Source organism: Notamacropus eugenii, chromosome 5, assembly GCF_028372415.1.
Source record: "Notamacropus eugenii isolate mMacEug1 chromosome 5, mMacEug1.pri_v2, whole genome shotgun sequence".
Classification (NCBI taxonomy): domain Eukaryota; kingdom Metazoa; phylum Chordata; class Mammalia; order Diprotodontia; family Macropodidae; genus Notamacropus; species Notamacropus eugenii.
In genome coordinates, this window is record NC_092876.1 from 56,203,927 (window position 1) to 56,219,479 (window position 15,553).

Below are 15,553 nucleotides of genomic sequence, written 5' to 3' on the forward strand. Positions count from 1 at the left end.
TATCACTGAGGCTGGCACAGAGATATGATCCAGAAAACACCCGGCAATGGCCAAGAATGTATTCCTCCTCACACAGAAATAAGGGAGCTCCAAAGAGAAGAAGAGAGGCAGTGCCTCTCCTCACAGACTCCCATTTCTCTGTGACTCAGTCTGATGGCTTTAGTGTTCCCCTCCCCCAATAAAATGAGAGGATTAGATGAGATGCCTTCAATTTCCCCCATTATAAAATGGAAAGATTAGATGGCCTAGAAGGGTCTGTTTCCCCTCAAATAAAATGGGATGATTACATTAAATGGCCTCTTAGGTGGAGGCCTCTAAGGGCCTCTGCTTCCACCACAATAAAATGAGAGGATTAGATTAAATGGTTTCTCAGGTACAGGACAGCTGAGATGTGCAAAGTCTCTTAGAAAAGGGATTAGATTAGAAAGTTTGGCCCTTGGTGGCCAGAATTCCACTTCAGCAGCTGACTTTCTTTTATAGACTGATAAGACCCCACTCTACAAGTACTGACTTCAAAAGATCTCCTGAGAACTCAACCAAACTGTCCTGGAAATAAACCATCACCACAGATCGAACTGCTTGCTTCCCACAACCGTCAGGACGCAACAACTGATTCACAAAAACACAGGAGCAATGTTTTTACTCTATGTTGCTATCCCAGATACTCAATCTCCAAGCTCCCTTAGTGGAGGAGCTTTTAAAACAGGGAGCCCCCAGCCTAGATGAATCACATGGAAAAGGACTGAGCTTCGGGGGTCTTATCTGATGCTGTTGTGGGAGCCCAAGAACAATGACTTTCCATCCTAGCCCCAGGGTTAAGCAAGTGGCTGCATCCCTCCAAGACCCAGGAACTTGGGAAGGTGCAAAACTGCAGAGCAGGCTTGGATAAAGGGTGTTTCCCGATCTGGAATTTCCTGCCCCAATGAAATCACAGGTCCAGTCCAAAAAATAATGACTCACTTCCCCAGCAGCACACGTGCGTTATCTTATCTTACGCATTTTCAGTGGCTATTTTCATCCACATTTAGCAGATGGGGGCTTTAACAAAGGGCAGAATGTCAGAGTCAAAGCTATTCAGGAACCTCTCCATGTCCTCCTCTCTCCTCTCTACCCCTTTTTGATGACCTGGCTCAGGTCCAGGCTCCAGACATTTTTCCCTTTCACCTTCCAGTCAGGATTTGCTGCCAAGATTCTGAAAACCCATGCATCGGGCAAGAAGGGATTACCCTTGAAAGCTAGCGGAGCCCATGTCCAGGGAGAAGCTGATAGCATGGGAGGACATACACTGGTCTTGGGAGCATAGACCCACAGAGAGGAATGATGCCTGGGGAGCCTAGGTCCTCACACAAAGCCTCATAGTCCGGCCTCCTGGAGAATCTGCTGATGAACCTCCTGGACACAGCATTAGGCCCTTCGCAGGGAAAGTCTCTGGACACACACTGCTACGGAGCTGGTTGGGGGAAGGGGATGTATGTAGCCTTTGGTTCTCCTAGCTACAAAGAAACCTAACATCTCAGTCTAGAGGTGGGGAGATGAGCAGATGAGAGGAGATGGGGAAATTTTGGACAAACTGCTTTAAGTTACTAAATGGAGACTGGCAAATGGGTGTTCTGTAATTAAGAAAACAGGCGTTGGTTTCTTTTATAACATGTGGGATTTCACTTAGACCCAAGGAAAGTACAATAGACAGGAAGGGGCTTTCAATTCTGGAACAGGAAGCTGGTGAAAGGTATGGACTCTTGTCTCTGGGTCATTTTTCTGTGTGTCTCACAGACTTCACAGAAGAAACCTGCTGGGTCTCTCTCTTGCCCCCACTAAAGTGGCCCAGGGGGTATAGCGCCCTGGACTGCTTGGCCACCCACTCCCAATTGACAAAGTTCAGAAGGGATGAGGGAAAGAAAATGGCTCTAATCTTCAAAGGATGTCATGGGGGACCCTAATGGGCTACCATATATCTGACTCCATGGGCAAGACATAAAGGAGGGAAGCTAAACTGGGGTTTCCTCCAGTTGTGAGCCCCACACCTGTCTGAACACCCCTGTGGGAGATATGGGGGAGGGGAGAGAAAAAAGCTGACAAACGTCTGGGACTGAGAGTGCTGGGGCTGGATTTCAGTGAGTTACCCCTCTTTCAGGACAAAGGGGCAGGCCTGGGTTAATTATACTTTCTGGGAAAAGTCAAGAGAGGAAGAATTAGGTTGACTGCCTGGACTTCGTGCCCCTTGTGGCCAGAACCCAGGTGATCTAGATCCTGGTCTGGATGAAGGATTTCACCTGGAGAATGGGGCTAGAGTAAACCATGCAATATTCATCATCTGTAACATTACGGTCCATAGGTTTTCTGGTGCAGTTGTTAAAATGTCATCTCCCCTATTAAACTGAATTCCTTGAGAACCAGATAGTCTTTTTCCTTTCTTTGTATCTCTGGTGTGTCTCAGAGCGTTTGATACACAGAAAAAGACGAATAAACGCTTACTGAACGACAGTTCTTTCCCGTGCCAACTTCCTTACCTTATGAACGGTGCCAGGAGGCCATTCCCTTCTCGGAGTGCTTTGGGATCCCCCTTGGGAACAAGCCTCCACCCCCTCCCCCAAATTCAGATCTTTGCTCCCAAAGGTGGACATTTCTAGCCAGCATGAACGGGGCCCCCCAGGATGGCTCTGCCCTGGCCCCGCGCTTAGAGATCCTCGGCTTCGCTGGGACATTCGTGCTGTCCTCATCAGGCCCCGCCCCGAGGTGTCCCCCCACTGCACCCCAGGGTGTCAGGAGGATGCCCGGAGCCCCCCTCCTCCGGGAAGGGCGGCTAGGAGGGCTGGCTCAGCCCGGCTCACCTGCGCGAGTCCCGCCGGCTCCAGCCGCTGCCCATCGCCCCAGAGCCCCAGCCGCCGCCAAGCCGCGCAGAGGCCCGGGGCGATGCTTCTGCTACCGCCGCATCTGCAAGCCCAGCGCCCGGCGGCAGAGGTATGCTCCGCTCCGGTCCCAGCGATCCTCCACGTCTTCCCCGGCCGGCGGCCGCGGGAGCTGCTGGGAGTTGTAGTTCTGTGCCGAGCCTCCGGCCAGGCGGGGAGGGGCGAGCGCAGGAGGGAGAGGCCCGGGGGGTTATCGCCCAGACAGGGGTCACCCCCAAAGCAGAGACCCCAAGAACGGAGGGAGGCGCGGCGCAGGCGGAATAGACGGCGTAAGGACACAAAGGACGAGCGCAGCACAGCCGACAGACAGACCTTCTATGGGACACAAGGGACGCACCGATCACAACAGACGTTCCGAAGTGCAACACCACACGTGTGACAATAGACAAAATGCACAAAGGTGGAACACACCCTCATGACACCACAGCCGACACACATGGTGCAGTAGAAAGAGTGCTGGATTCCGCGGAGGGGAACCTAGTTCCATCTCGATTTTGCTACTGAATTTAGGATTCTAGATTTAGAGGCACTAGGAAGTTTAAAGGTCCTGAAATACAACCCGTCACCCTTTTAACCAGGAAACTGAGATTGTGAGAGGTTCAGTGATTTGGCCAGGGTCACGCAGACAGTACTTGTCTGGGGTAGGATTTGAACTCAGATCTTCCCGACTCCCAGCCCAGTGCTCTACTCACTTTATCGAACTTCTAGTAGCTGTATGTGTGTGACAGTGTGACAGAGAGAGAGAGAGAGAGAGAGAGAGAGAGAGAGAGAGAGAGAGAGAGAGAGAGAGAGAGAGAGAGAGAGAGAGAGCTTAGACAAGTTCACTTCGCCTCTCTATCTCAGTTTCCTCTTTGGTCAAAAGAAGGGATTGGCCTAGATACCTTCTAAATTCCCTTCCACCTTTAAATCTATGATCCTAAGATATCAGTCAGTCAATCAACAAGTATTTAAATAGTTATTGTGTTCCAGGAATGGTAAAGAAGGCTAAAGACGGTTTTCACCCTCAAAGAGGAGAGCCACAACATCTGGAGATACAACAATCTTCTCTTTTCCCTCTGTGCTATTAGCTTGGTGATGTCATGAGCAACCAAGGATTCATATATCATCTCTATGCAGATGATTCACAGATCTGTTTATCCAGCCTTAACCTCTCTCCTGACCCCCAGTCTTGCATCTCCAACCACCTTTTGGACATCTCAAAGTGGATGTCCCATAGGCATCTTAAATTTAACATTCCTTCCTTCCTTCCTTCCTTCCTTCCTTCCTTCCTTCCTTCCTTCCTTCCTTCCTTCCTTCCTTCCTTCCTATCTTCCTTCCTTCCTTCTTTCCTTCCTTCCTTTCCTCCTTCCCCCCTCTTTTCCCTCTGTGCACATAGGGAATCAAACCCTTACCTGCAGGTGCTGTGCCCAGAAGAACATAAATTTTGATCATTGAAACCTTGAAACATATCTTGGGGTTTATGAGCTTGATTTCCTTTTGGCCAGAAACCCTGAAGGTTAACCTCTCCCAGATTGATTTTTTTTTTTACTAGGTAAAAGAAGCCAGTCTTTGCCTCATTTCTTACCTAGCCTTAATCACTAAATCGGTGTTGCCTCAGTCAAACTGAGACCTGTTAAAAACCTTATCTTAAAAAGGTCTCCCACTGCATCCTGGGCCATCTTCAGTTGTCCTGATCTGTATCTTGCTACTGGACCCAGATGGCTCTGGAGGAGTGAGGCTCATGACTTTGCACCAAGCTACCTCTCTTAAACCCAATTCGCTTGCAGGTCATGACATCACTTTCCTGATTCTCTTCAAGAATGAAGGACAAACAATGACAACAAATTTAACACTGTCTAAAACTGAACTCATAATCTTCTCATCCCCCCACCCCCTTTCCTAACCTCTTTCCAACTTCCCTGTTCTTGTCAAGGACCTAATCACTCAGGCTCACAATCTAGGGGGTCATCCTTTACTCTTCACTCTCTCCCCCCTTTTCCCCTATCCAATCTGTTGCCAAGTCCTGTGAATTCTACCTTCACTGTAGCTCTCAAATACTCCCCTTTCTCTCCTCCGACCCTGCCCCGCCCCGCCCCAGGCTCTCACCTCACACCTGGATTATCACCTGCAGGTGGATCTGCCTGTCACAAGTCTCTACCCATTAAAGTCTATTTTCTATGAAGTTGCCAAAGTGATTTTCCTAAAATGAAAGTCTGGCCATGTCATCCATCCCTCTAATTGAATCAACTCCAAGGTGGATCCCTATCACCTCCAGGATCAAATATAAACTTATGTCTTTTAAAGCCCTTCCTAGCTTTCCAGTCTTCTTACATCTTATTCCTTCTAACATAAACTGTGATCCAGTAACACTGTCCTAGCCTCTTCGATGTCCCTCACACAAGGCCCTCCATCTCTAGCTCGAGGCCTATTCTCTGGATATCCCCTATGCCTGGAATGTTCTCCCTCCTCATCTCCGAGTCTTGGCTTACTTAGTGTCCTTCAAGTCAGTCAATAAGCATTTTATTAAGCTCCTACTACATGCCAGGCTCTGTGCTAAGTCTCAGTTAACATGTCACCTTCTGTAGTAAGCCTTCCACATCTCTGTTTATCCTAGTGTCTTCCTTCTCTGGATTAGCTCCAACTGATTGTCCATAGCTTGTTCGCACAACGTTGTTGTCGTGGTGTCTCCCCCATTAGCCTGTGAGCTCCTTGAAGGCAGGTACTGTCCTCTGCCTTTCTTTGTCTCCCTAGCACTTAGTCCCTGACACACCGTAGATGCTTATTAAATGCTTGTTGACTTCTCTACAGCACAGATAGCATCTCACTCCCAGAGGCAGCACAGATACCACTCCCCCAAAAGAGATACAACAGAGTAACACTCAGTGAGATACAAAATGTCAGCGGTATAGTGGGCAGGACACCCTCCCAGACACCTTCATGTATCACTTGGACCTGGAAACACCAAACAGATGTAACACTCGGATGCAAACACAAAGTCACACCACACAGATACACAATGAATGCTCATAATTCAAAGGAATCTGGAAAGTTGAGGTGCCCACGTTAGGCTGTCTCCACCAGCTCTACTTATGCCTGCAACAGGCCATCAACAGCAGGACTTTTTCATCTGTCCAATTGCTGCTAATGCCCCAGGGTGAGAGTGACTGGGCTCCCAAAGGTTGCAACATTAGAATTCTTAGCTTCCTTCAAGACATTTGAGGCAGTGAAAACCAGTTTGACATGTACAGCTCCAGACCTCCAGGATGCCTGTATGGCCCCTCTGGGGGTTGGGGGGGGGGGGTGCTAAGCATTATCATACTTCATCCCCTCAAGCTTGCATCCAGATGGCACAATTAAAGTTAAGCTCTCTACACACTTCCCCATTTCTCACTCCTTATAAGGCAATGTAGAAAATTATTCTGTTATGTATGATTCTCTATAACCCCATGTAGGGTTTTCTTGGCAAAAATACTGGAGTGATTTGCCATTTCCTTCTCCAGCTCATATTGCAAATGAGGAAATTTAAGGCAAACGGTGAAATGAACAGATAGTATCTGAGACTGAATTTGAACTCACATCCTCCTGACTCCAGGGCCATCATTTTATTCACTCTGCCACCTAGTTGTAGAAAATAACTTGTCTGGTCCTGATCATGCTCCTATGGACAACAAAGTTCCTGAAAGTTTGGGCCTTCAATCTGAGGGTGGCTGCCTCACCCTTTGTCACCCCCCTACTGTGTGAGAAGCTTTAAGGTTTTGCTCACCTCTAACCAGTTCCCTCTGAGGTCCCCTGCACAACAGCTCACTTTAGGCTACTTCCAATATGATACCTTTCTTATACACACACACACACACACATACACACACACACACTCCAGATAGTGCTTTCTCCCTTCTAAAATTATATTGTATTTACTTACCTGTGTCCATATGGTATCTCCTTAGTAGACAGTGAATTCCTTGAGGGAAGTGTCTATTTCAAGTTTGACTTTGTATTCCTAGGGCCTAGTGTGCCGCAGTACCTTGGATATAGTTGGTGCTTAATAAATGCTTATTGAGCTGAATCAGTCTAGAAAGTTGGCTATGTTTACAAGCAGCACTTTGTTATCTGCATATGATTTAACCATGACCAATGCTTAGTAAATGCTTAAGAAACAGCAGTTGAACACTGACTGAGTAAATGAACATAGGAATGAATAAATAGCACTCATTTCCTACTCCAAGCATTAGGGAACCTGTTGAAACCCTGGAAGCAGATGACATTAGGTACAATCAGAAACGGAAGGCAGATTTTACCATTGATTGCTTTTCCAGGCAAAGAAATAACCTTGTCCTTCAACTCCCATCTAGATAGGTACATAGATATTGCTTTTCTCCTACCTTTTCTTCCAGGAAACTTTCCCTGATTCCTTAGAAAGACACCCTTAATAATTGAAAACATCAATAACAAAACCCACAAAAATAATATTATTTTACTAGATGCAAAAAAGAACTTTTGACAAAATACAACATACATGCACACAACATGAAACATACAACACCCAACATACAAATACAAAATACAACACTTATTCCTGGTTAAGGAATTCCTATTTAAGGAATCACTAGAAAGTATAAGAATAAATGGAACCTCTCTTAAAATGTTAAGTAATAGCTATCTAACACCAAGAGCAAGTATTGTCTGTAATACTAGAAGTCTATCCAATAAGATCAAGGGTGAAGCAAGGATGTCCATCATCATGTTCAGTATTGCACTAGAAATGTTAATAAGACAAGAAAAATAAATTGAGGGTGTAAGAATAGGTAACCAGGAAACAAAAACTATCAGTTTTTACAGATAACAGTTAACTTAGAGAACCCTACAGAGTCAATTTAAAAACTAGTCTACACAATTAACAACTTCAGAGAAGTTGCAGGATGTAAAATGAATCCCCAATCATCAGTATTTATACATATTACCAACCAAACCTAGCAGGAAGAGATAGAGAAGGACATTCCATTTAAAATGTCTGCAGACAGTATGTTGTTTGCCTGTTTTCGAAAAGGATCAATGACATCACAGGGGGATGTCTTGACTCCTGCATGAGTTGGATTTAAGTGAGGCAGAGTTGCACAAATGCATCAGCCTCACTGTCTCTTCCAGAGTCACCAAAATCCAGTGGTAAGACAAAGGTCTCGATGACTTGCAATGGCCTCATGATGCAGTGGATGACCTTGTCTGACCAAGCTCTAAGTGGTCCACAGAGCCTGCTTTAGTTGCCTTCATGTTCTCATCTGCCCATTCCACCAGGGGAAGTCCTCACATGCTTGGGGTAGATACTCCCCTAACTCACTGATGGGTTTGAGGCTTGTCAGTTGCCCTCAACCTGGTTTATCCCATCTGCTGAGATAGTTTACTAGAGTGTGGCTGCTGCTCATGCTACTACTTCTTGGAGGCACAGGTGAATTGAAAGTGAGGTGGATACCATAAGTGGATGAGCAGCCTTTAAAAGGGTTTGCCAAGCCTTCATACCAGCAGTACTAGTCCTCCTTGAACATCCCAATATACCTGAAGACAGTATAAACTACTTGGGCATCTACTTGTCAACACACACACACACACACACACACACACACACACACACACAGGAACTATATAAACACAATTACAAAACACTCTTCACACATATAAAAGCAAATCTAAATAACTGGAAAAATGCTCATTGCTTATGAATAAGCTGAGATATTGACAACATGACTTAAATCAATTTACTTATTCAGTATATACCAACTAAACTATCAAAAGATTACTTCATAGAGCTAGAAAAAAATAACAAACTTCATCTGGAGGAACAAAAAGTTAAAAATATTAAGGGAATCAATGAAAAAAAGATTGTAAGAAAGGGGTGCTACCTGATCTCAAACTATACCTCAAAGTTGTAATGAGCCAAATAATTTTATATTGTATAACAAATAGATTGATTGATCAATGGAATAGACTAGATGTGTAATACATGGAAGCAAATGAGCATATTAACTTAGGGTTGGGAAACTCAAAGATTCCAGCTACTGGGGCAAGAACTCACTATTTAACAAAAACTACTGGAAAAACTGGACAGCAGTCTGGCAGCAAATGGGCATAGACCAACATCTCACACTGTATTCCAAGAAAAGCTCAGGATGAGCACGTGGTTTAGACATAAAGAGTAATATCATAGACAAATTAGTGGAGCTTGGAAGGAATTTCCTGTCAAATCTATGGATAGGGGAAGAGTCTGTGACCAAATAAGAGATTAAAAAGGTGCACAGGAGGTAGAATGGATAAATTTTGATCACATCATATTAAAAAGGTTTTGCACAAACCAATGCAGCTACAATTAGATGAAAAGAAGGAAATGGGGAAAAGACTTTCCAGCAAGTTTTTCTGATAAAGGTCCAAGTTCTTGAATGTATGGGGAACTGAGCCAAATTTATAAAAAGAGCTATTCCCCAATTGATAAATGATTGAAGGATATGAACAGGCAGTTTTCAGAGGAAGAAATTAAAATGATCAAGTCATATAAAATGCTCTAAATCAATAATAATAGCTTGGTTATTAGATTAATATTAATATAATTGTTTCTGGCAGACATATCTAAAACAGAATACTGCGTACATACATATATATATATATTTTATTTGATACCACCAAAGTATCTGCTAGGTGGTCTAATGGATAGACTGATGGGCCTGGATCCAGACCTGAGTTAAAATCTGGTCTTGGAGACTTACTAGCAGTGTGACCCTAGGTAAGTCACTTAACCTCTCTTGGCCTTATTTTCCTCATCTGTAAAATGGGGATAATAATGGCATCTACCTTCCTGGGTTGTTGTGAGGATTAAATGAGATGATATTTGTAAAAGTGCCTGGTACATAGTATGTGCTATATGAATGCTTTCTTTCTCCCTCCCTCCCTCCCTCCTTCCTTTCCTTCCTTCCTTCTTTCCTTCCTTCCTTTCTTCCTTCCTTCCTTCCTTCCTTCCTTCCTTCCTTCCTTCCTTCCTTCCGTCCTTCTCCAGTACCTTTTCTAATTTATAAAATGATGACCTTTAAGGCCACTTTCCCCTCTAACTGATCATGCTGTAATTCTCCTCCTCCAGAATCTCCAGGGAGTCCTTTTGTTTTAAAAGGCTAGAAGTGGGCCAGTGAATGAATGATTGTCTTATTTTCTTAATAACTGCTAACATTTATATGGCATTTACTGTGTGCCTGGTATGGCGCTAAGCACTTTACAATTATCATCTCATTTGAGCCTCACGACCACCTTGGGAAGTAGAAGCTATTATTATACCCATTTTACAGATGAGGAAACTGAGGCAAACAGCAGTGAAGTGATTCACTCAGGGTCACACAGCTAGTAAGTATCTCAAGATGAATTTGAACTCAGGTCTTCCTCACCTCAAGCCGAATACTCCGTGCACTATGGTGCCACCTAGTTGCTTCTATGGCAGGGAGTTGAGGGGACACCTTAGTAGCTGGAAGGGCTAAGGCTCCAGATGAAATGTCTTTTCACTGCATCCTTTTGTCCTGGTCTAGATCTTGCCACTGGATCCGGATGGCTCTGGAGGAGAAGGTGAGGATGGTGACTTTACACAGTTCTGCCTCACTTAAATCCAATTCCATGCAAGTCATGTCATCTCTCTGATGTCATAGTCCTCTTGGAGAACAAAACAACCACCTTTCCAAACAACAGGAGGATGTGGGTCTGTTTTACTCTCTCCAAGGACTGTTTCTTTAGGGAAGTGGCACCCAACTGTGGTCCGGCCACTTCTGTTTCTGCAGGGAAATGATGGTTTTCTTGAATTACTAAGCTTGAGAATAAGGTCAGGGTGGGCAGGGGGAGAGATGCTTGTATTTGCAAGTCTCTTGGCAAGCAAGAGGCAGCGGGTACAATATAAGGTGCCTACGGTCATGTGAGCTGGCCTTTAGTCTTGTCTTTGCGACTGAGTAAACTGTGTGAACATATAACAATCTCTCTGAACCCGTGTGCTCTCTGTAAAATGAGGGGTTCATACAAGGGGACTTCTGAGAACTCCCTCCCAGCTCTGACATCCTGTGTTCTAAGGGTCCTCCCAGCTCTGACATCCTGTGTTCTAAGGCCCTTCTTAGCTCTGACATCCTGTGTTCTAAGGGCCCTCCCGGCTCTGACATCCTGTGCTCTAAGGGCCCCCCCAGCTCTGACATCCTGTGTCCTAAGGGACCCCCCAGCTCTGACATCCTGTGTCCTAAGGGCCCCCCCAGCTCTGACATCCTGTGTTCTAAGGGCCCCCCCAGCTCTGACATCCTGTGTTCTAAGGGCCCCCCCCAGCTCTGACATCCTGTGTTCTAAGGGCCCCCCCCAGCTCTGACATCCTGAGTTCTAAGGGCCCTCCCGGCTCTGACATCCTGGGTTCTAAGGGCCCTCCCGGCTCTGACATCCTGGGTTCTAAGGGCCCTCCCGGCTCTGACATCCTGGGTTCTAAGGGCCCTCCCGGCTCTGACATCCTGGGTTCTAAGGGCCCTCCCGGCTCTGACATCCTGGGTTCTAAGGGCCCTCCCGGCTCTGACATCCTGGGTTCTAAGGTCCTCCCGGATCTGACATCCTGTGTTCTAAGATGTCTTACAAGTGAAGTATTCTACAGGTCTATGAGGATACGAAATCATCCACCAAGTCTTCTTTTGGGCCCAAGCAGTAGAACATTTGAGACTTCTTGATCTAGGAAAAGCCTATCCTCAAATAGCTAGAAGCCACTTGTTTGTGGTGAGATCTGAGTGACTCCACAGATGAACTCCTCTGAATTCTTGGAACCCCTGCCAGTAGGGTACCAGCTAGTTCTCCCCTCCAGTCCAGCCAGGCTTTGAGTGCTGAGCTAGTTATGGACCAGCTTCTCTCTGGCTCTCCATCTGATCCTCAGGTCCATGGCAAAGAGGAGCTCTCCCCACTTAATCATTAACCAGCAAGGGATAGCTTTCTTAGCGATGGCAACTCCAGAAACTGAAAGGCTATGACTGAATTCTGAAGGTCTCCCCAGCACAAATTACAGTGTGATTTCAGGAAAAGTTCTTTCGATGTTTCCCTCTCTCCAACCCTTCCCTTTCCTATCACAGGCTTCCTCCTCTACAGCCTCACCAAAAACCTTCCCACCCTAGAGAAGCCTCCACCCTGGGAAATCCCCTTCTGTCTGCTGGCAGTAGCATCTTAGGACAGGGACTTTCAGGAAACACTCACACATGCCTCACTACCCTTCTGACTGTGGCTACCCTCTTCCCCTTCTCTTCCCACTCCTCCTTCCCCACTCCTTCCCCTACCTATCCCCTTCAACCTTGAGCCATGAGCCATCATCATTCCTGGAGGCCGTGTCCGATCTGTTACATGCTTTTACCCCCTTCAGAATATGAGCATCTTATGGGCAGAGATAATCTTTGCTTTTTATTCCCAGTACATGCTAAGGAAGGAACTTTGGACCAGGCACTGTTATGCCCTTTACATTTATCTCACTGGGTCATCCAGGGGTGGCTGTGAAGACCCCATTTTACAGGTGAGGAAACTGAGGCAGGCAGAGATGGAAGTGAGTTGCTCAGGGTCACAGAGCTAGTAAGTGTCTGGGGTTGGATTTGAACTCAGGTCTTTCTGATTCTAAGTTCAGCATTCTGTCCACTGCTCTACCCAAAGGTGACTGACTCTTAGTAAGTTGTTTTTAGTCATGCCCCTTCATGACCCCATTTGGGGTTTTCTTGGCAGAGATAGTGAAGCTGTTTGCCGTTTCCTTCTCTAACTCATTGGACAGATGAGGAAACTGAGGCAAACAAGGTGAAGTGACTTGGGTCACAGAGGTCACAGAGCGAGTAAGTGCCAGAGACCAGATTTGAACTCAAGGAGGAGTCTCCCTGACTCCTGGCCCAGTGCTAGAGCTTACATGCTTTTTTGTTCATTCAAGTGAATATTGTGTGATTACCTTCTTAGAGTGATTTAGAAAAGCTCTCTAGGTTATCTAGAAGTAGGATGGCTTTGACCTTGTTAACAATCTAATTAACTAGCCATAACTCATAGAATTAGAGAATTTTAGTGTGAAAGGGACTGCAGCGCCTGTCTCTCTTGCACTGCATGCCTGACAGGTGGTCAGTTATCCAGCTTCTGCTGGGACAGTTTTGATGATAGAGAGCCCCCTCCCTTTCAGAACAGCTGGGCAAAATCAGTTAGCTCCCTGACTATCAGTCCTAGGTCTGCCCTCTGCAAGGCCGTGGAATATGTGGAAGAAAAAAAGTCCCATGTCCTCTGTTTTAGGCACATCTAGCTTAGAGATGTCAGGACTGGCAGACTGTCCCTCTCCCTTTCTCTTCTCTGCCTCTCCATCTCCTCAGATACACCTCTTTCCCCAAAATAATTAGAACTAATATTTGAAGGAATCTGGAACTAGGAGGACATCTCAATATTAAAATACAATTTGGGTTAATGTTCCAGAACATGGGGCTCTTTCCTAGACTCTGCCCCTTAATGTTTTTCTCTGGGTAATCAAAGGGACCTCAGCATTTCTCCTGACTGATATCTTAAAGGCTTCCTGAAAGAAGGTGTCCCTGGTCCTGAGTAGGTCATAGGCCAAGCCTTTACAGGGGCTGGGGAAGGCAGGGACTCAACCAGACAAAGCGGCTTTCATCTAACCAGGGGCAAGTCTGGAATTAGGATTTTAAGACCATTTCTAGAAGCACTGAAAAGGAGGCTCATAACTCACATTTATTTGAGGACTCTAGGGTCTACCAACTGTTGGAAATAATAATAGCTGACATTTCTATAGCATGTGCTATGTGCTGGGCCCTGGCCTAAGTGTTTTTAACTATCTGCCTCACAACAACCCTGGGAGGTGGGTGCTAGTATTATCACCCCATTTACAGATGAGGAAACTGAGGCAAACAGAGGGTTAAGTGACTTGTCCAGTCACATGGTTAGTAAGTATATGAGCTGGAAAGAATTGGATTTGGGGTCAGTGGACCAGTGTTCAACCTAGATGGTCACTTTGCTGGCCATGTGCCATATTCCTGGTTCTCTGTGACCTCATCTGTGAGTTAAGGGTTGGGGGTGAGGTAGGGTTGGACTAGAAGGCCTCTAAGCCTCCTCTGGCCCCTACATCCATGACCATGACCCATTTGATCCTCCCTTCCCTCTCTAGTACTCAAACGCTCCAATGTCCCTCCAATGAAGCAGACCGTAGCACCCCCCCCCACCCCTACCTGTCCCCATTAGGCTTGACCCTTGCCTACATCCACGAAATGTGCTGGAGGCCTTCCTAGATTTCTCTAGATATCCTCAGGTACAGAAGGTCGTCCACCTGCCTTTTACCTTCTCCACTTCCCCTCCTATGATACAATTCCTGCACCATGTCTTTTATATCCTTTTCTTCTTCATGTTCCTCACTGGCCATAAACTGCAACACTCTCAGACCTACCATGTGCTTTTGTACTGCCTGGTGGGGTGTTCATTTTCAGTTCTTTGGAGACAGTGATTTTCTGAGTCCTGCTGCTATCCAGAATGTGGAATGCTGTAGAACTTGTAGAATGCTGGCATTAAAAAAGATAGACCTCTGATTTCCTGAGAAGTGCGATGCAAACATACTCATTTTACAGATGAGCAGCCTGAGGCTCAAGAGAGGTTATAGTCACTGTCTGAGCCAGGACTCAAACCTAAGCCCTTAGCTCCAAGTCCAGCATTTTCTCATGATGCTTGCTCAATATTGATCTTAATTCAACACACCTCAGAATACCGGTGTTATTACTCATGGGGGATACAAATAAGCCAAAAGCATGAGTTCCTATCCTTGTACTGGGATATGGCCTCTCCCAGGTCAGTGACTTGGATCAGTGACAAGGGCTGAGGCTCCATCAAGGGCACAGGAAACCAAAAACAGTTGTCATCTCTGAATATGAAGGTTAGCAGGTTACCACTGGGGCCAAGGGGCTCCATGCAAATTCCAGGATGTTCTAATTCTCCTTCTTCCCAGGTCTGCAAACCCATTAGTTAAAGGAGCAGTGACTGCTTAAAAGGGACCAGGTCTGTGCTTCCATCCAATCAAACAGCAACAAGGTAGGAAAATTAAATAGATGACCAGGCCTTCCAATTTAGTTGGAGGTGAGAATGACTCGCAGGGTGAGGAGAAAGATCCTTCAGCAACAGCTGTTATCTGCGGGACACTAGCTTGTCAGCACCAGTGATCTCCCATAGAAGCCATTAAGTTATTCATGAGAAAAATATATCTTTCCCCATAGATAGAGGAGAGATTAGCGAGAAGGTCCATCTCATACAGAACAGAAGATCCCCCAGGGCCTGGCAGAGAAATAATAATGTGGAGCTGGCTTAGTGGGAGGATCAGGGCCTCTTCCTCCTTTGGAAGACAAAGGGGCTGGCCCAGTCTCTAGAGCTCCCTTTAGACTGTTCTACATTCCAAAGGACCGCACACTCTGCGGCTTCCAAAACACCCTACTAGAGTGGCCGGGAGTGGAGACGCCTTGAAAAAAGTTTATAAGCTATTTCAGTCACTTTGAGCTGACACCAGAATCTGTCCATTGACTCTGCATTCCATCTTTCTAACTCTGCTTTCCTTCTCCTTTATATGATGATGGTCTTTCCAGGTTTTTTCATATTCCTCATACTCATTATTCTCAGTATTACATTAACAT

General features: G+C 45.9%; 1 protein-coding gene across 3 annotated transcripts in view; it reads right to left on the reverse strand.

Annotated features, from left to right (window-relative positions):
- Positions 1-2,965, reverse strand: part of ATP13A2 (ATPase cation transporting 13A2) — a 36,447-nt gene extending 33,482 nt beyond the window's left edge. For all 3 annotated transcript variants that reach the window (XM_072609062.1, XM_072609065.1, XM_072609064.1), the window contains exon 1: positions 2,832-2,965. In XM_072609062.1, the coding sequence (XP_072465163.1) occupies positions 2,832-2,866 (35 nt within the window). In that variant the 5' untranslated portion in view covers positions 2,867-2,965. The remainder of the gene's footprint in view (positions 1-2,831) is intronic.
- Between the last annotated feature and the right edge of the window lie 12,588 nt (positions 2,966-15,553).